The sequence below is a fragment of the Apiospora hydei genome, assembly GCF_038363865.1.
Source record: "Apiospora hydei strain CBS 114990 chromosome Unknown utg000009l_segment0_segment0, whole genome shotgun sequence".
In the NCBI taxonomy this organism is placed as follows: Eukaryota; Fungi; Ascomycota; class Sordariomycetes; order Amphisphaeriales; family Apiosporaceae; genus Apiospora; species Apiospora hydei.
In genome coordinates, this window is record NW_027117368.1 from 2,574,368 (window position 1) to 2,595,395 (window position 21,028).

General features: G+C 42.9%; 2 protein-coding genes across 2 annotated transcripts; both read left to right on the top strand.

Annotated features, from left to right (window-relative positions):
• Positions 1-4,028: 4,028 nt before the first annotated feature.
• On the top strand, positions 4,029-5,002 carry PG997_012579 (BDM1; the record flags this gene model as incomplete). The annotated part of the gene is made up of 3 exons (XM_066816893.1): positions 4,029-4,257; positions 4,298-4,677; positions 4,754-5,002. The coding sequence occupies 3 exons, from the start codon at positions 4,029-4,031 to the stop codon at positions 5,000-5,002; spliced, it is 858 nt and encodes a 285-aa protein (XP_066662585.1).
• Positions 5,003-7,768: 2,766 nt separating this feature from the next.
• Positions 7,769-10,043, top strand: PG997_012580 (uncharacterized protein; the record flags this gene model as incomplete). Its single annotated transcript, XM_066816894.1, has 3 exons — positions 7,769-7,984; positions 8,038-9,566; positions 9,629-10,043. The coding sequence occupies 3 exons, from the start codon at positions 7,769-7,771 to the stop codon at positions 10,041-10,043; spliced, it is 2,160 nt and encodes a 719-aa protein (XP_066662586.1).
• Positions 10,044-21,028: the final 10,985 nt, after the last annotated feature.

Consider the following 21,028-nt stretch of genomic DNA (forward strand, 5'->3'; position numbering starts at 1 on the left):
AAACAGGACAGCCGAGAGCGGCGAGATCATACCAAAAAGGATGATTGCAACGCGACTGGTCGTGACCCCCGAAACGAAGGAGGACCCTTACATGCGAGATAGTTGGACGTTGGACAGTACGATAATCATAGCACCAACTCGATGTCGTATGAACCACAACGTTCGTGGTTTGACATTTTCTCCCAAGATCTGGCGAGGCCGCGCCGGACGGAGCCGCCGGGTGCAGTAGGCAAGGAAGGGCGTTGGACAGCCATTACTTTGGAGTCATCTGAACTGACTTATCGATTTGGTGTGCGCTTCGAAGCGCTGACAAGTCCGCACGCAGCGGGTTCTCGACACTAATCGACCCCCGCCACAGTCTAGACAGGGTAGGCGCCGAGCACCACCAGATTGCGCACCAACCCTGCCGTGACATCGGCCATACGCGACGACTGCAAATTTGTCCGAGTGGCCCGCAATATGTTGAACTGCCTTGACGGCTGTTGTTGTCCCACGCCGCTAAGTGCGGATATGCCATGTATCAGGTCCCTCATTGCGAACCGTGGGCCCAGAGCTAGCAAAGGACGTTGAGCAGCAGGCCAAATGGGAGATGATGGGGGCCTTGTTAGCATGCCGAGATGGTGCCTTTTTTCAGTGGTGCTGTCGTCGTCGGTTCGGGAGCTAGAGAGAATGGAGATTAGAAGCAGGGAGGCTGGCAGGAGAGTGAGAGAGGCCGTTGCCGTCCACTTTTTCGTCCTTAGGTACGAGTTGCTGGTCTCTGGTCGGACGCGATGATTGGGTGGCAGTTCCCGTTGTGTCTCAAAAAGGTTGCAGTGCATCTTCATCATGCATGAGGCATTCAGCCTCACCGCTTCCCATTACTCCAATATGCTAATCTGCCAATCTAGCGATCATCTCTCAGCGCATTGCAGATTCAAGCAGTTCGATGTGACCCATTCCCATTAGCAATGCCACGGCTTGCCCAGGCAGAGCGTTGTGATGATCTCATCTGGCTGCCCTCGCGCAGGAGGACCCGCTCAAGAGCGCGTAGGCAGATTATACAAACGGGGCTGTCATGCGCACGGCTGCCTCCAATACCCACGGCGTAGTAGGAGAGGCGGGTGTGTTGCTGTTCTGGTCGCTGCTGACGAGAAGTCAGATTCGCAATTGCTCCGCAGGCAGAAGAATACACCTACACACAAATGGCTCGATGGATATCCACCTCCCGCCTCGGAATGTCCTAGCGGACGCGGCGGCGATCTCGGTTGATAAATGCCCTGAGTGTTTATTGAGAATGGAAGAGAGAAAAGAACATCAGACGGCATGCTGTCATCGGCGTGACCGTCTTTTGTCGTGTCGTGTTCCATGTTTCGGGGGATCGTCTTGTTCCCAATGCCGTTGCCCCTGCATATTCCAGATTCCTTCTGGAAGCCGCAAGGAAGGCGCTGGTTCGGCTCGATGCTTGGATGACACAGAATCAGGGGGTAGGGGGTCTTGATGCTGAGCCCCACAACAGGGTCCTCTACTGAGAGCAGGCGGGCTTGGAGGAGCGAGTGGGCGGCAAATTCCAGAGGGAGGGACAAACACGATGGAGTTGCTATTATTTACACACGATGGGAGGGGCTGGGGGAGGTTAGGATATTACCTTTCGAGACAAGCAGCACGCGTGGTACCTAAGACAGCAGTTGCTTATTGCATAAGTACCCAGCCCGCACACGGGAGAGTCCATTGCAGTCCAGAAGCCGTGACTGACTCGGGAGTGAACGGTCTGCATAATTGATGCCGATCCCAACGGAGATGGGTGAACAGTAGCGCATATGCACAGTGGTCATGGCACATGGGGTCCCAAGGTCCCAAGGTCCCAAGCCGCCGGGAAGACGACCTGTCCAGTCTGTTCAAACCGTTCAGGCTATGTAGATCCCGAGTTGCGTAGAGGCGTTCGCCAATGAGACTGGAACGAGGGCTATATGCAAATCGAGTTTGACAATGGATTGATTACCTACCTACCGCGAGCTCGGCCAACCCATAATCGAACGTTGCAACAAATCCTGTCGGGTTGGCCGGTTAATGTCAAGACAGCTAATGCCAACTGCCTAGCCAAACAGGGCAGGCAGGCAGGCAGGCAGGCAGGCAGGCAGGCAGGCAGGCAGGCAGGCAGGCTGTAGGCTGTAGCCCTGGACATCTGAACATGGCAGTGCCGACGTTAGGTGCTCCGTAGGGCTTGGACTAGGTAATAATCCATATGCTGCGTCACCTCCTGGAAACATGGCCTTTCTTTTGCCCGCTCGTTTCGAAACGCCGAGCCCATTCAATCCGAGGTGCGACCAGAGGCCATAGGTACCTACCATACGGCGCACGCGGGCTGAAAACTCGTTTGCGAAGCAGAGCAGAGCAAAGCATGTTCAGGCCGAAACATTCGTGGAGTAAGCAAAGTCCGGCGGGGAAATGGATGGCGGTCACAAAAATAGGCTGGGAGCTGGGGCCGGCATGTGCCAAGATGCGAAGGAAGGATTCAGACACGAGGTCGGCGTGTCTGTGTAAGACAGGATTCTCACACTGAGGCCGATGCAGCAGTTGGGCGTTGGTTTGGAGTCAGTTTCCCTGTCGATAGCCACGTGTATTCCTAAAAAACCACCACACCCTGGTTGACAGGAGCTGCAATGCTGCATGCAGATCACACCAGCCAGACAGATTTGGAAGTCCAAAAGGAAGCCCTTTCGACACGGCTGACGGGCGTCTGGTGTCGACCGGAGGTGTACACGCTCTGTACTGCCAGAACGATCCCAGCACGTTTCTCCCAAATTGTGCAGCTCTTCAGGTACTTACCGCAGGTATGCCCAGATGCATTGCGTGGTCAGAAACAAGACGACCCGATGAAAGGAAAAGACGGGTATGGATGCTTGCTTCTTCTCCTTGTGATTTGCATCTGTCCATCTCTGAGATACGGTTTCAAAACATGGGAAGTCCGGAGTAGAGAGTGGCCTGGTGGTTTCCTGGGATTAGCCTCTGATCTCATCCTTTGCAGGTTGAGTCAGGTTTCACAACCTACTTGGCTCCATTCCCACTCTTTCGATCGTCTTTCCATGCTTCCATATCATGGTTCTAGTAGGAATTTCGAGACATTGTTTTGGGGCTTGTTTCCCGTCGCACGGCATAACCCCAGCATATCTGCATATCTCCCTCGTCGACTATTATCTGCCGTGGCGAATCGCCTCTTTTCCTTTTTCTTCTTCTTCTTTTCCCCCTTCTCTGCCCAATTTCACAAGCTTGCATCCCCACTCCCCCCCATATGCATCAATTGCATCAACATATTATAATTTACTGTATATAGGTAAGTAGGTACACGGCTGATGCTGCCATGCACTCGTGCCCCTGCCACCAAGCGCGTGGGCCGTTAGATCGCCTGCTCTTTTTCTTTTTCTTTCCTCTCTCATTTTACAGAGTGTTTTAATTTTCCTAGTCGACCATCCAGGCGCGGATGCGGTTCCCGCGCTACCTCTAGTCTCTGACACGCCAGCCCAGCCCAGTTCTCCATCCTCGTCCGGCTCACTGGCCACCCTCTGTCCACGCTTTGCCTTCTCCATTTCTGAAACGCGCTGACGCATATTGTAGTAGTGGGCTGTATCTAAAACAAGCTGTATCCTTTCTACGGCTCCGCCCTCACCGCACATCGTCGGACGGCCTTCCTTCTGAGTTCCCACCTCCCCTCCCCAAGTCTCCCTGACCTGTCTTCTTCCTGCTTTTGCCTCCGGAACGAACGACCAAACCCTGCATAACCCTGTACCCTGGACATACCACAACAGTAATATCCAAAACAAAGCCCGCCTTTCTCCGTCAACCCATTTGGAACACTGGCAAATCAGCCATCTTTCACCCTTGAAGCCCCTTCCCACACCCCCATCTTCAGGCCACGCGACGTTTGTCATCCTGGTCTGGTACACTCGTATTATATCAACCGCCATTGAAATCTCGGTCCACGGTACCGAGTTACTTGCTCTGCCGCCTGCTAGCTACTTAATACTACCCGGCATCCCACCTCCCGCGACACCATGTCTTCCTCCGCTACTAGCAATCCCAATCCAACTCCAGCCCAGGAAGAATTTCAGGACCTCTTGAACAAGAACTCCGGCAGTAACAGCCCACGCATCCATCCTGAAGACAGAGAAGAGGCACGCCGAGAGGCAGACGACAGCGAAGAAGACGAAGAAGATCGCTTCCGCAACGAACAAATAGACGCCGCCATGCGCATGCCAAACATGAGGACCCCCGTCGAGGGCGGTGACTACAAACTCCCCCGCCGCCTTCGACTCGGGTCGAGCCACGGGGGTCAAGGGCGTCATCGCCGATGCCAGGGCCTACGAAGAGGCTCGCCAGAGCAAGTGGCGCAACCGGGTTCGCGCCGCCCGACGCTCTGTCATGGGCATGGGGGACCTGGTTCGAAGCAAGGACAACCGGAGCGCAGAGAACAGCGAGGAGGATGTCGACGAGGACGAGGAAGCCTTCCTGCAGCAGTGGCGAGAGTCGCGGCGGAAGGAGCTCGAATCGGAGGCGCAGGGCAAGGCCCGAGCCAACCGGAAGACGAGCCCGAGCCTGCGCATGTTCGGCCGTCTTGATACAGTCGATGCCCTGGGCTACCTGGACGCCATTGAGAAGGTCGCGAGGGACGCCATCGTCGTCGTCTTCGTTTATGATCACGAGGTAAGCCGCAAGCATTCTACGGGGTGAACCGGTCCCCCGTCTTGTCGCACACGCTTACTAACAATTACTTCTACAGTGCCAGGTATCTGGTCTGATCCAACAAGCCTTGCGACCCTTAGTCACCGCACATCCTTACGTACACTTCGTCAAGATTCATTACGAGGACATCGAGTTCGACAATGCTGCCGTGCCGGCCATACTTGCCTACCGCAACCAAGGCGACCTCTTTGCCAACCTCACCGGGCTTATCGAGATGATTCCAGAAGACGAAGAGTTCGACAGCGACGCCCTCAAGAAGGTGTTGCAGAAGCATGACGTTCTGTAATGGTCCCGACGCCTTGTGTGTTTCTGAGGACAGCTATGGCGCGTTGATTTGCCCATGTCTGGGACTTATATTGAGCACTCGCGGCCTGTGCTGTTATTTACGAGTCTCCTTTTGTTTTGCCTGCCTGTCACGATGGAGGCAATGTTGCAATTTGCAATTTTCTGATACCCTTTGATTCGAAAGGTCAGCACCTACAGAGGCAGCTGGGCAACTGTTGCTGCCTTCGGCTTCTATGGGACTACTGCATCAGCCCAGCCTATACTGCTCTGGGATCCAGCGGTTCTCACGTCGCACACACGGCAGTTGCTGTCTTTGTTGAGTTGGATATAGTCCAAGGAAGACTGTTGATTCTGGTCTAGAATGAAGTTACGTTGGTAGGAATCAGTTCCTGACGGGAGTTTTGGCGTTTGCGGCATCATGCGAACTTGGTGGGAGGGCCAATGATTTAACGGCTTGACTTTATATAGATATACGTCCTGGAACACTGCTGGATGTCGTCTTCTTGTCGAAGACATAGAGGAACGTTGGACTACGTATGTCACATGAGCATGTACAGTATATAATGAGACGGAGAAAAAATATTGATTAGATGAACTCTGCAATGGGCACGCTGTTTCGTGAACTCGGCCTAGTTGGACTTTTGCTGACACGACATGTTTCAGTCGAATGTGATACGAGATAGGTAGGTAGCGCCACTCGCCACAAGTTACGCAGAGAGGTAACTGTACCGGTATCCGAGTCGGAGAAAGGACCAAGAGGTCGAAAATTACCAGGGCCCTAGATATCCCCCGTCATGGTACGCGTGGGGCGCAATGTTCGGGGTATTCGGTATACTGGTATATTGACGTGGACATGAAACGAGTGAGCTCATATTGGGCTGACAAGCCGAGCCTAACATCCTTTTCCGTACTTGGCGAGCTACCCACGTGAGCGAGTTGTGAAACTCAAGCAGACAACTACCATATTACGCCAACTGGTGACCGCCATTGATTTGATTCAGTTTTAAACACCAGTAGACGACGTGTCGGCCTTGGTCTTGAGGTGGTGGCTAAAAGAAACCAGGTTGGAGGTAGCCCGATATACGGGCATATGCGCCATATATACCATACTTGAGTATGTACTTAGTCATCGGCATGTGGTAAGAGAATAGGTACCTAGTCAGATAAACAAATCCCATCTATCAAACCGCATCCAGAGTTGAACCTGTGAAAGCCCACCCAAGCTTGGCCTGGCATTGGGTATTGACAATAACCCCGCAACCCGTGCTCACGAGGTGTGCCGCGTGCCTGTTGCTTGGAGCGCTAAAGGAGGCAGAAGGCCTGCGAACCCCTCTTGATAAGGAGGTGCTGATAGTGATAGCGCTGCGCTGGGGGTTGACGATGTCGCAGCCCCCACTTGCACCACGTCACCGCCTTGAGTACCTAAGGTAGGTAGGTATTGGACTGACTGACTTACACCAGGCGCTTTGCGACCTGACCAGATACCTCAAACTCTGGCCGGTGAATTAGCAATTACCTAATAATGTATTCTACACAAGGTCTTGATGATTTTGCATCTGTGGCAATGAAGATTACCTATCGGGCACCACTGGGCGCCGGCAAAGGCTGTCGGACTTTGCTTAGGTACTTGCCTTGGATGGGATGACATTATGTAGGCACCTACTTTAAGTAGGTAGGCGCTGAGCGGGCAAAGGTGGTTCTTATCAAACAGCCTGGAGCGGGTAGAAGTCACCTGCAGTAGTTGCCACCTGCCGGAGACTAGGTCCCTAATGTTCAACAAAACTGCTCACGGCCAAATGGAGGGAGGATGGGGGTTTTGTGCAGACTGTAAACTATTGTTCTACTACAAATGAGCAGAAGCGACCTTTATTTAGCCTTGTCCATTAGGTATTGCTTTTGAACCAGAATCAATACGAGCGTGGCAGGAGATAGACATGTATGTTGCTTGAAGATCCATCCCATCAATTGATTGATTGATCTTGAGGCCACTCAGTCACTTACAGCGGCAGTATTACCCCAGTATCCACCCACAGGGCAATCCACCCCCTGCAACTCACTCACCTCAACCCACTGCGGGGTCTTGGCTGAGGGTGTAAGGCAACTGGCAACCTAACTTCCATTCATCAAATAAAGTACCACCACATTAACCACCACTCCGTCCTTTACTCGGTCGACGAACAAACGAACCGGACGACCAGGCAGACACCATATTCACCTGGCTCGACACAAAGTCAACGAAACCTTGAGGAGCAAAGTCTTCCCTTTCCCGCTGCATGAAATGACAACCGCCTTCTTATCCCGTCAAACCAGACACACCTATCAATGACTGGGCTGAGCCTTGAGGGAAGAACAACACCAAGAACAAGCAGCCGGTGATACCTGCTTGCCTACATACCCTACCAATACATGCAAGGAAACAACAACTTTGTCCTCCGTCATCCGGGTTTTGGCAAGTCCACACTTGCCTGCTTTACTCGCCTTCCGATATCGATTGACCACGACCGTCCACTGCGGCGTATTGTCCCTCCTCAGGTTTAACCTAGCTGCCTGACTAAAACACCTGGGCTGGGCGCTTTTCAGGTTAAACGAGATCGGTCCAAGAATACTAGGTCCTCACAGATCACAGATCAGACCAGACCCTTACCACCAAAGTAGGTAACCATTCTGCCTTCATTTCTCATTGCCCTGGGCATCGAGCTCCATAAGCTCCTCTTCCTCAATTCCTGCCATTCCGCACCTGCCGTTGACCGGACATCTACCTACATGAATGGGCTGTCAGTCAATCTGCTCAACATCAATACGTCCCACCACGCATCTCACCCATCCTACACTTACACCTTCCCACCCTATAGCCCCCGCATTGCATAGGCCGTCGTCAGTCGTCGTCCTCAGCCTTCCTGCCTCTCCTACACCTGTCATTATCCTTGACTCTATTCTTTCCTTCCTTCCTTACATGTCTCCTGAAAAGGGCCGATCGCACGAGGTATGACGTGAGCCAGCAAGGCACTCAACTGTCGTCACCGCGGAATGGAACAGCCGGAGCAGTCTGGTTACCAATCCGATACGCCAGCAACTGTTCGACGTCGAAAGTCAAACAAGACGCTTCGATCTGCTATCGACACGATTGACGATCGCACACTGCCGTCGCCTTCTTCGCCTCGCACACCTTCGGAGCACGCTATCTCCAGCTCGGTGCCCACGCTGCGATTCCCACGTCCTATTGGCAATAGGCAGCTAACGAACTGGGTTTCATCAAGCTCTCCCGACATCATGCGTAACCGCAGCCACCAAGATGAGGCGCCGCTGGATTCCAGCATCTCGGATCTCGGTTTCGAGGTCATCGGCAATGACGGCGAGATCCAGTCGAGTTCCTCCGAGGACCACTACGATTCCCGAGTACTCGAGATTCCCGAAGACGTTCAAAGTCTTGCCGATATGACCGACACGACGGGCACCGACGCCGAAACGAACGAGGTAGACTCGGACTCTTCCGAAGATGATGAAGAGGAATACCACGGCCACTCAAGCCATGACAGCGAAGGACTTACCCTCGTCGATAGCCATGTCGATGATATGGTGAATATGGCCGACCAAAGCCTAGAGCACCCCACCGAGCTCTTCACGTCAACCGACTTGCAGAAATCCCGAAGCTCTTCTGTTTCGGGCGACGAGCCCCTCGAAGCGCCCACGCGAAAAGTGAGGAACGAGGAAAAGGCCACCAGCGCTGCTGATATATGTAAGGAGCAACCCCACAAGGCTGGCTCAGATCGCCCAGTCTATACCACAGCAGTAGGCTGCTTGACCGAGTTGAAGAAAATCCTCAACCGTTGGTCCAAAGTAGCAATGGAGGCCTTCCACAGAACGACCACGCGCCAGATACTGACCCACCTACTCATCGTCCTGATTGCCTCTGCTGTCATCCCAGTCATCAGCGTGATCAAACCAAGTCAGAGTCGAACGAGCGTGATATCAACAGTTCCAGCGGCATCTGTCTCATCCCTCCGACCGAAGATGGAGGAACCCGCCGTCCCTGCACCCACTGTCGCCCCAGCTTCGACGCCAGCCAATACCTTGAATGCGTTGCAAACAACCAACTCCCTCGGAAGCATTGTACCAGTGCCTTTCACCAGAGAGAGTGATGCCATTGAAGATTCCGGGTCAGCCGTAGCTCTCTGCTCGGCTGAGATCCACAGTCGTGACACCATCCTGATCAAGGTCCCACAGCATGTTATGTCCAGCTGGCCTGCCAAACAGACAGTGCTCGTAGCTGTGAGTCGTGGATCCCACGACCTTGATCCGGAATCAACAAGTCTATCCGTAGTTGACGATGGGTACATCCTGCAAGTGCCACAAGAAGAAGCTTATGGTGTTCTTGACGTTTCGATTGCGACTACCAGGAAACCCAAAATCAATGAAACCTTCCAAGTCAACTTCGGAAGCAACCTTCTTGGCGATGCATTTGACGCCGGTAAACAACTTGTCAGGGGTTTGCTCAGAAGGTGGTGGATACAGTCAACGATACAACGGCATGGGTCGAAGAAGCGTGCATGCCAGTATTCGACTCGGTATCTAAGCATGCATCTGACATGGCAGTGTCGGACTCAGATCTTGTACTGCACGGGCTTAGAGATGCTGGACTGGCGGTGATCGGCGCTCCTGCACGAATCTCTGCCAAGGTCATACAGCAGGCCAAGCAGGCTCTCGCGAAGGATAAAGTCTCGGAGCGACTCTTCCAGGTAGAGACGGAGGTCGTCCGGCAAGCCCACGACCTGCGAGATGAGTTGAAATTGGGCCTTTTGCACGCGCAACTCAACACAAAGCTATGGTGGCTAAGTGTGCAAGGCAAGGTCGAGGAGCACCAAGAGTACAAGACTGCGGCCCAGTCGTACTACCATAAGAATGTTGACAAGGCCATCGAGGCACGCCGAGTCCGAGCTGAGAAGACGGTAGAGGAGATCCGGACGAGACAGAAGAAGAACCAGAAGAAGGGGTCCAAGGAAGGCAGACGCTCATTCTGGGAGCTTGGCGAGCGAGGTCTTTAGGGTTGATCGTACTTGTTAAGCACTATACCACAGGGGTGTTGCCAGGGTGGACATCAGGAAGGCGTTGGGTTTCATGATTGTATTGCTTTGCTAGGTGTTGAGTCCCTGCTCGGGCGACGTGTCAGCTGATGGGAGCGTGAATGCGCCTCTGTGCCGAGCAAGAGACCAGGGGTTTACGAACAGAAGGGACCTCATGCAGCCAGACCTGGTAGTGGTGGTTGCTCTTGTTTCTCCAGCCACACATATCGGAGTTTGGTCGAGGAGTTTAGTTGTACTGGATGGCTGATGAACGGAATTGCACTTTACATTACCCCTCTACTTCCTTTGCATCTAAGTAGAAGTTTCCAGCCGGCAGTGAATCAGATCGGCTACGTGCGTGTATTGATAAGTGACATGGCAAAATACAGAAGTGTTATTTGGTTATGTGTTTATATACCGGGCAACGCGAAAGTCTGTTCGATGTGCATGACGAGATGAAATATATTCGTATATGGTTATCGTAGGTACGTACAAGGGCTTGTTGTGATTGGCCATGCAGGATCGTTATGGCGGTAGTGTAGGGTCCAGAGACGAATAAATACATGTACAGTGGTTACCCCTGAAACTGTATGAGACTTAGGCTCGGTTTTCGTATGTATTATTTTTAATATATGCACTTTACGGCTCGCACGTAATTTATTGTGGAGATTATTATATTAATGTAAAAATATTATTAAAAATAACGTGGTTTACTATTAAGTGGCCCGTATTATTAAGTGGTCTACTTTTATTACTTTTCGATATTTTTATAAAAGTTATTTTAACCACGATATTTTAAATTAATTAAAACTATTCGTTATTTAAATCGCTATTTAATTCTATATTTTTTTTATATATTCGCGCATTATAACCTATTTAGCCGTAAATGCTACAGCGCCTGCCGCCTGTCGCGCGCCGCTTTAATAAATTATTATTTTCGCCTTCGTCGGTCGCTAGACGTTTTTTTTTACCTTTTCGTCTTGTAGCCTTCGAGATTCCTTAATTATACGGGCTTTTTCAAGCTGGACTCGCGACTTTTTAGTTTTCCGGCGTTTCGAAAGGGCTAAATTAGCCTTTTTTAAAATACGTATCCGATTATATATAAGGGTTATTTTATAAACTATTTTAATTATATTTTTCGCTATTTAATTTACCGTATTTAAAATTAGCGTCGGAGAGCTTTTTTAATAAATAAATACTCTTTTTTTAATATAAATAAAATACTTAGTTATTTATTAAGGGTTAAATAGCGTTTAAAAGTTATAAGTATTAGCCGTCCTCGAACGGGATAAGCTAAGTGTAGGCGTTCGAAGACGTATATTTAATTTATTAATTACCTCGTTCGGGTTATAAGGTATTAAGCCGGATACGTTAAATTTAAATTTAATATTAACTTTTATAAAAATAGCGAAATATATAGCTTTAAACGCGATAAAAAACTCGAGCTTTATAATATAATTTATCGAGGCCTTAATAAATAGCTCGATTTCTTTCGAATAAGCACGCTTTAAAGGCGAATAAAATGCTATATCGAGAGGTTAAAACAGGTGCGATAAATAGGGAGGCATATTAATAGTAATAATGTCGTTATCCTGGCAGTATATTTTAAATTCGGCCGAAATATAGCTTTCGTGGCCGTCGAGAATTAGGAGGCGGTAGCGACTTTTCGTTTACGATCTAATATATTTATCGAAGTGTTTAATTTAATTTAAGCTTATCTTATTATCGGTTTATTTATTAAAAGTCGGTTTAATTACTTAATCGCTTAGTAAGCTATTTTCGCGCGATTAGTTCGCGAGGTAATATTAACCTTAAACGATTAAAAAAAGCGGAATATATTAACTTTATAAATTAATATATTTAATCGCCGTTAATTATTCCTAATTATTAAATTAAACCGACTTCGCTTTTTTACGCTAATCGGCGCGTATTACGACGAGGGTTAACTCGATTATATTTATTATAAAGCCGGTCTCGTTAAAATTCTATATATCTTCGTTTAAAATGCCGTATTTAACCTTTATATTCGCGACTAGCTTAAACTAGCCGGAAATAACGTTCGAATTTTCGTAAAAGGCCCTCTAGTAATCGTATTAACGATTTATTCTAGTCTTAAAGTCTAGGTTACGGTTAATAAATCGCCTAACCTAGTGCTTGCCGACGCGTTCGCCGCCGCGCAACGCGGTAAAGAAATTGGCTATATTTTTTACACTAGCGATTTTAGGAAATATCCCGCGGGTATTTAAATTAATTATATGTTTACGAAGCACTTTTTTTTTATTCGTATTTAATTTATACCGTAAGTATTAAATATTACGTTATAAGGTTCGGCCGTGGATTCGGTAACGTAAAGTAGTTTTAAGAACGTTGTATACTTTTATAATATCTCTTTTATTTAATAAATTTAAGGGCTTTCGTATCGCTTAAATAATTAAACCGATCCGGTCTTTTTAAATTAAATTAAGCATTATAATTATAAAGTTATTACGCGTTAAAGTTTAATAAGGGTTAAAAAATAATAAGGGTAAACCACTTAATAATACGAACCACTTAATAGTAAACTACGTTATAATAAAGTATATAACGTGGTTTATTATTAAGCGAATTATATTATTAAGCGGGTTACTTTTTTTATACTTTATCACTTTTATATAAGTTAATTTAATTATAACGTTTTAAATTAATTAAAATTATTCGCTATCGAAATCGCTATTTAATTCTACGTCCTTTTTATATATTCGCGTATTATAACCTATCTCGCCGTAAACACCGCAGCGTTTTTTACCGGTCGCCCTCCGTTTTAACGGAACCCCCTGTTTTACTTTTTATTAGTCGCTCGACGCTTTTTTTTACCTTTTCGTCTTATAGCTTTTATGATTCTTATATAATAAGGGCTTTTTTAAGCTGGACACGTGATTTTTTAGCTCTCCGGCGTTTCGAAAGTATTAAATTAGCCTCTTTTAATATATATATTCGATCGCGTATAAAGGTTATTTTATAAACTATTTTAATTATACCCTTTACTATTTAATTTATCGCATTTAAAATCGGTATCGGAAAGCTTTTTTAATAAGTAAACACCTTTTTTTTAATATAAGTAGAGTATTTAATTATTTATTAAAAATTAAACGACGTTTAAAGGTCGTAAGTATTAGCCGTTCTTAAACGGGATAGGTTAAGTATAGGCGTCTAGAGACGTATATTTAATTTATTAATCACTTTGTCGAGATTATAAGGGATTAAATTAAAAGCGTTAAATTTAAATTTAATGTTATTTTCCGTAAAAACAGCGAAATGCGCGGCCTTAAAGGCGATAAAAAACTCGAGCTTCGTAATGTGGTTTATCGAGGCCTTAATAAATAATTCGATTTCCTTTAAATAAGCACGCTTTAAAGCCGAATAAAATACTACATCGAGTGGCTAAAGCAGGTAAAATAAATAAGGAGGCATATCGAGTATAATAATATTATTATTTTAGTAGTATACCTCGAATTCGGCTAAAATATAGCTTTCGTAGTTATCGATAATTAAAAGGCGGTGGGAACCTTTCGTTTACGTTTTAATATATTTATCGAAATACTTAATTTAGTTTAAGCTTATCTCGTTATTAGTTTAATTATTAAAAGTCGGCTTAATTACTTAGTCGCCCGGTAAATCGGTTTCGCGGGACTAGTTCGCGAGGTAATATTAGCTTTAAACGATTAAGAACGGCGGAATACACTAGCCCTACGAATTAATATATTTAATCGCCGTTACTTATTCTTAATTATTAAACTAAACCGACTTCGCTTTTTTACGCCGCTCGGCGCGTATTATAATAAGTATTAACCCGATTATATTTATTATAAAGCCGGTCTCGTTAAAATTTTAGATATTTTCGTTAACGATCCCGTATTTCGCCTTTATATTCGCGATTAGCGTAAATTAGCCGGAAATAACTTTAAAATTTTCGTAAAAAGCCTTTTAATAATTATACCGACGATTTATTTTAATCTTTAAGTCCGGGTTACAGTCGATAAAGCGTTTAACTTAGTGCTTACCGACGCGGTCGCCGCCGCGCGACGCGGTAAAAAAATTAGCTATATTTTTTACACTAACGAAATTAGGAAGCATTTCTCGAATATTTAAATTAATTATATATTTATAAAGTACCTCTTTTTTAATTAAATTTAATTTATATTATTTCGGTCGGATTTCGCGTTTTAAAGTTCGGCCGTAGATTTAATAGCGTAAAATTAATTCGGGTATATTATAAGCTTTTATTACTACTCTTTAGCTTATTTAATTCGGTCCGTTTCGTATCGCTTAAATTATTAAAACTATCCGATCTTTTTAAAATTAATTAGGCATTATAATTATAGAGGTATTACGCGTTAAAGTTTAATTATATTAAAATTAAATTTAGGTGCGTCGCTAAGTGATATACGTCGCGTAGTGGTAAACCACGTTACTCTTTATACTATTCCTCGTTTTTTAAATAAATAAAAATATCGTCGAAATAAATAATAACGAACTTATTAATATACTTTTATAATACGTAATTAATTATATTTTAAAAACTAATTAAAGTGTTAATTAAGCTAAAAAAACATAATAAGGTATTTAAAATACCCGTATTTAATTCGAAACGTAGTCTTTTATTTTCCCCCTTTTTAATTTTAATAAGCCCGTAAATATTTAATAAATTTAAAACCGTAAAAATCTTAACTCGATATAGCATATTTTATAAATCCCTAATTAAAAATAAAAGGTATTAGTTTTTAATAATAATATCGTTAAACTTATAATAATCGATATATATTCGCTATTTAAGTTTTCCGTCCTTATATTTTTTAATATAAAAAATATAAAGTATTTTACTAATAACGTAAATAGTCGTATATATCTTTTAACGAAGTTTTTTTCGATATAGCCTTTTAAAGCTTATTCGTACTTTTAATTTAACGTGGTTTACCACTACGCGACGCATATTACTTGGCGACGTACCTTTTCCACTTTTCGACCCTTTTATATTAATTAATTTAGCCATAACGCTTAAAATTAATTAAAACTACTCGCTATCCGATTCCTCGTTTAATTTTATATCCTTTTCGCATGTTCGCGTATTGTGACCTGTCTCGCCGTAAATATCACAGCGTTTTTTACCGGTCGCCCTCCGTTTCGACGAACCCCTATTTTTACCTTTATCGGGCGTTGAACGCTTCTTTTTGCTTTCTCGTCTTATAGCTGCTAAGATTCCTTAATAGTAAGGGCTTTTTTAAGCTGGATTCGCGATTTTTTAGTTTTTCGGCGCTTAGAAAGTGCTAAATTAGCCTCTTTTAATATATGTATCCTATCGCGCATAAGGGTTATTTCATGGGCCATTTTGGTTATACCCTTCGTTATCTGGTCTACCGCATTTAAAATCGGCGTCGGAGAGCTTCCTTGATGGGTAAACACCTTTTTTTAATATAAGTAGAGTGTTTAATTATTTATTAAGGGTTAAACGGTGTCTAAGGGTCGTAGGTATTAGCCGTCCCCGGACGGGATAGGTTAAGTGTAGGCGTCCGGAGACGTATATTCAGCTTATTAATTACCTCGTCGGGATTATAAGGGATTAAACTAGAAGCGTTAAATCCGGATTTAATATTATTTTCCGTAAAAATAGCGAAATGCGCGGCTTTAAAGGTAATAAAAAACTCGAGCTTCGTAATGTGGTTTATCGAGGCCTTAATAAATAACTCGATTTCCTTTAAATAAGCACGCTTTAAAGCCGAATAAAGTGCTATATCGAGTAGCTGGAGCAGGTAAAATAAATGAGGAGGCATACCGAGTGTAATAATATTATTATCCTGGCAGTATGTTTCGAATTCGGCCGAAATATGGCTTTCGTGGCTGTCGATAATTAGGAGGCGGTGGGAACCTTTCGTCTACGCTTTGATATGTTTATCGAAGTGCTTGATCCAGTCTAAGCCTGTCTCGTTATTGGTCCAGCTATTGGAAATCGGTTTGATCACCCAGTCGCCCGGTAAATCGGTTTCGCGGGACCAGTTCGCGAGGTGATATTAGCTTTGAACGATTAAGAACGGCGGAATGCACCAGCCCTGCGAATTAATGCATTTAATCGCCGTTGCCCATTCTCGATTACCAGGCTGGACCGACTTCGCTTTTTTACGCCGCTCGGCGCGTGTTACGACGAGTGTTAACCCGATTATACCTATCATGAAGCCGGTCTCGTCGAAATTTTAAATATTTTCGTCGACGATCCCGTATTTCGCTTTTATATTCGCGATTAGCGTAAACCAGCCGGAAATAACTTTAAAATTTTCGTAAAAGAGCCCTTTAGTAATCGTATCGACGATTCATTTTAGTCTTTAGGTCCGGGTTGCGGTCGATAAAGCGCCTGACCTAGTGTTTGCCGACGCGGTCGCCGCCGCGCGACGCGGTGAGAAAATTGGCCATATTTTTTACACCAGCGAGATCGGGAGGCATCCCTCGAATATCCAGATTAATTATATGCTTGCGAAGTACCTCCTCTTTAGTTGGATCTAGTTTACGTCGTTTCGGTCGGATTTCGCGTTCTGAAGTTCGGCCGTAGATTCGATGGCGTAAAGTTGATTCGGGTATATTGTAAGCTTTTACTGCTGCTTTTTGGCTTATTTAATTCGCTCCGTTTCGTGTCGCTTAAATTGTTAAAACTATTCGATCTTTTTAGGATTAATTAGGCATTATAGTTGTGGAGGTATTACGCGTTAAAGTTTAATTATATTAGAATTAAATTTAAGTGCGTCGCCAAGTGATATGCGTCGCGTAGTGGTAAACCACGTTAATCGATATATCGATATAAAATAAAGTTCTTTCCCTTCTTTAAAAAGTATTTCGTAATCTTATTATATATACTTTAATAACCCTATTTTTAATTCTTTATTAAATAAATCGTTAAATTCCTTATAATTATTTAATACTTATATAATAACGTTTAATTTTAACTCTTTAATTATAATATAAAATTTAAGTATTATTAACTTACTTAAATAATATATCCTATTAAAAACGGCTAGTCTTTTAATTAACTTTAAAATTATTTACCCGTAATTAAAATATCCCTAATATTATATTATATCTTAATACTTTCGTAATATTATACGTAATTCGTTTATATCGTCGTTTAATAATAATAAAAAGGTTCGCGACTTCCTTTCGTATCTCTTCGTTATTATACGTTATAAGTTTTTTATCGACGGTTTTAAATTAGTATAGGGCGTTTTTTTATTATTACCTTAATTTTAAGCTATTAACGATTTTTAATAAAATATAGTTTCTTTACGTTCCGTTATTAAATAACGCTTTAATATAAACTCTTTTCGCGCTTATTATTAATATAATATACTTATAAATATTTTAATTATTCGTTATATAATATAAAAACTTATTTTATCCCGCTTAATATTATTCTTTTATAATCGGCGGCTTTTATTTCCCGATTATTATTTTTTATAGCCGAGATTTCTTTTTATACCTTATTATCGACGTAAAATCGCTTATTAATTAAAAATAAGTATAACGTAGTTTATTAGTAAACGGGATATATTATATACCGGGACACTTTTTCGACCGACTATATTTTTTAAACTTTAATACGTTTTAATTTTATAATTATAATACTTAATCTTTTATTAAAAAAACGGATCGATTTAACGATTTAAACGACGCGAAACCCCGTAAAGTATATTAATTAAAAAGCTACTACGAAAGCTTTTAATATTCCACGAACTTCTTTAAATTACTAACTCCACGGCCGATTTTTATAACGCGAAATCGGACACTTTTAACAAAAAATTAAATCCGATTAAAAAAAAGGTGTTTCGTAATTATATAATTAATTTAAATACCCGAGGGATGCCTCTTAATATAGCTAGTGTGGAAAATATAGCTAATTTTTTTCACCGCGTCGCGCGGCGGCGAACGCGTCGGTAAGCACTGGGTTAAGCGATTTATTAACCGTAACCTAGACTTTAAGATTAGAATAAATCGTCGATATGATTATTAAAGGGCTCTTTACGAAAATTTAAACGTTATTTCCGGCTAGTTTAAGCTAATCGCGAATATTAAAGCTAAATACGGCATCGTTAATAAGGATATATATAATTTCGATAAAACCGGCTTTATAATAAATATAATCGGGTTAACCTTCGTTATAATACGCGCCGATCGACATGGGAAGGCGAAATCGGTCCAGCTTAATAATCGGGAATAATTAACGGCAATTAAATATATTAATTCGTAAGGCTAGTATATCCCGCCGTTCTTAATTATTTAAAGCTAATATTACTTAACGAATTAAGTTACCGAATACGATTTACCGAGTAATTAAGTAATTAAACCGACTTCGAATAATTAAATAAATAATAAAATAAGCCTAAACTAAATTAAACATTTTAATAAATATATTAAATCGCGAACGAAAGGTTTATATCGTTTTTTAATCCTCGACGGCCACGAGAGTTATATTTCGGCCGAATTCGAGGTATACCATAAAAACAACGGCATTATTACGCTTAGTATACCTCTTTACTTTTTTTTTATTTATTTTAACTATTAAATATAGCACTTTATTCGCTTTTAAAGCGCGCGTATTCGAAGAAAATCGAGCTATTTATTAAAACCTTAATTAATTATATTACGAAGCTCGAGTTTTTTATCGCGTTTAAGGCCGCGTATTTTACTATTTTTACGAAAATTAACATTAAATTTAAATTTAACGTATTTAATTTAATACTTTATAACCTTAACGAGGTAATTAATAAGCTAAATATACGTCTCCGAACACCTACACTTAGCTCGTCGCGTTCGGGAACGGCTAGCACCTATAACCCTTAGACGCCGTTTAACCTTTAATAAATAACTAAACACTTTTTTTATTAAAAAAATATTTACCTATTAAGGAAACTCTTTAACGTTAATTTTAAAAACGGTGGACTAAATAACGAAAAGTATATATATAATCGTATATAAAATAACTTTTATAAAGGATTAAATACGCATATTATAAAAGGTTAATTTAGCCTTTTCGAAACGCCGAAGAGTTAAAAAATCGCGAGTCCAGCTTAAAAAAACCTTTATAATTAAGGAATCTCGAAGGCTATAGAACGAAAAAGTAAAAGGGAAGCGGCTAACGACTAATGAAGGCGAAAATAATAGTTTATCGAAAAGGCGCGCGACGGGCGGCAGGCGCTGTGGGATCTGCGGCGAAACAGGCTATAATGCGCGAATATATAAAAAGGATATAAAATCGAGTAGCGAATCGGATAACGAATAAATTTAATTAATAAAGCGCGTTATAATTAAATAAACTTATATAAAAGTGTTAAAAAGTGGAAAAAGTGTCTCGGTATATAATATATCCCGCTTACTAGTAAACTACGTTATCGTATTTAATTTTTATACTCGTAATTAACGTAAACTAAGCGGAAATAATTTTCGCATTTTTATAAAAAAGCCCTTTTAATAATCGTATCGACGGTTTATTCGAGTCTTAAAATCCGGGTTATAGTCGATAAAGCGCTTAACTTAATGCTTATTAACGCGCTCGCCGTCGCGTAATACGGTAAGGAAATTAATTATATTTTTTACATTAATAATATTAAAAAACATTCCTCGAGTATTTAAATTAATTATATAATGTCGAAATACTTCTTTTTTAATTAACGTTAATTTTCGTTATAAATATCGAATTTCGCGTCGTGAGATTCGGCCGTTTAATCAGTCGCTAATCGTCGATTATAAGACGCCGAAAGCCTTCGCAGTAGCCCTTTAATTAATAGGTTTTATAGGGTCTCGCGTCGCTTAAATTATTAATTCGAGCTTATTTACTAATAAAAAATTAAGCATTATAATTATAGAAATAAAACGTATTAAAGTTTAATATAAAATATTAATTAAGCTAATAACCGGCGAAGTAATATAACCGACTTAATAGTAAACCACGTTATATTATTATTATAAAAATTAAATAATAAGCTTTTATTAATCGATTAATTTTTTATTAATTCCCGTGTTTCACCGTTATTTTATTAATAAAATCGAGGTATATAAAAATTCGAGTAACTTTTATAAGAGCCCTTAAAACTATATCTTTATAAAAGCCGTATACACTTTACATATTATGCAGTAGCTCACTAAAATAGAGTTAAGCTCGAAAAATATATATAGTATATGCCACATATGCACTTTCCCCCGTATGCAGTTTCAGGGGTAACCACTGTACCTAGTCTTCTGTCCCGCCCCCTGGGGGCATAGTGGGCTTAGCTGCCTTAGATAAGCAGGGGTGCTGGAAGCCGCTTAGCAGTGTCAACGAAACCGATCCCCCATTCTATGTACATATATAGTAGATCCAGCTAGGCATCTATCAAATGCTGGTGCACGGCGAGATAAGTGGCAACTTGATTTTCTCCGGTGATTTAATGGCGTGAGAAAGATACATACACTCACATGCAAAAGAAGGTAGACAGGTAGACAGGTAGGTAGGCGATTTGTTTATTCGGCTACATACCTATGTCTACGTTTCCAAAAGTACCTATGCAAGTTGAAATTGCAGGAAGCCGACCCGAGCTTTTGTTGACTTTCGATGCGATGTGAAGGAGGGGCTAGAATTGTCGCCTCCCAGCTTTGCTTGCCAGGAACCCACCCAGCTGTCACCACCCAAGCACCTTCACCCCTCCATTTGATTTTTGGTTTGATCAATCAGTCAGTCGAATGGAATCCTAAGGTTAGGCTGGCAACTGGACGTTTTGCGCTTAGATTAATTGACTCACGTGGGAAAGGCCGTCGAATCTGCTTGTTTCTCCTCCCTCACAAAAAAATAATTTTTGGGGACATTCATTCTCTCGACGATTCGATCGATACATACGACACAACACACGCCCATTCCAGCTGTGCCATAGTTGACGTACCTTGCTCCCCATTGCTCCCACATCGCTGCTCTGCAC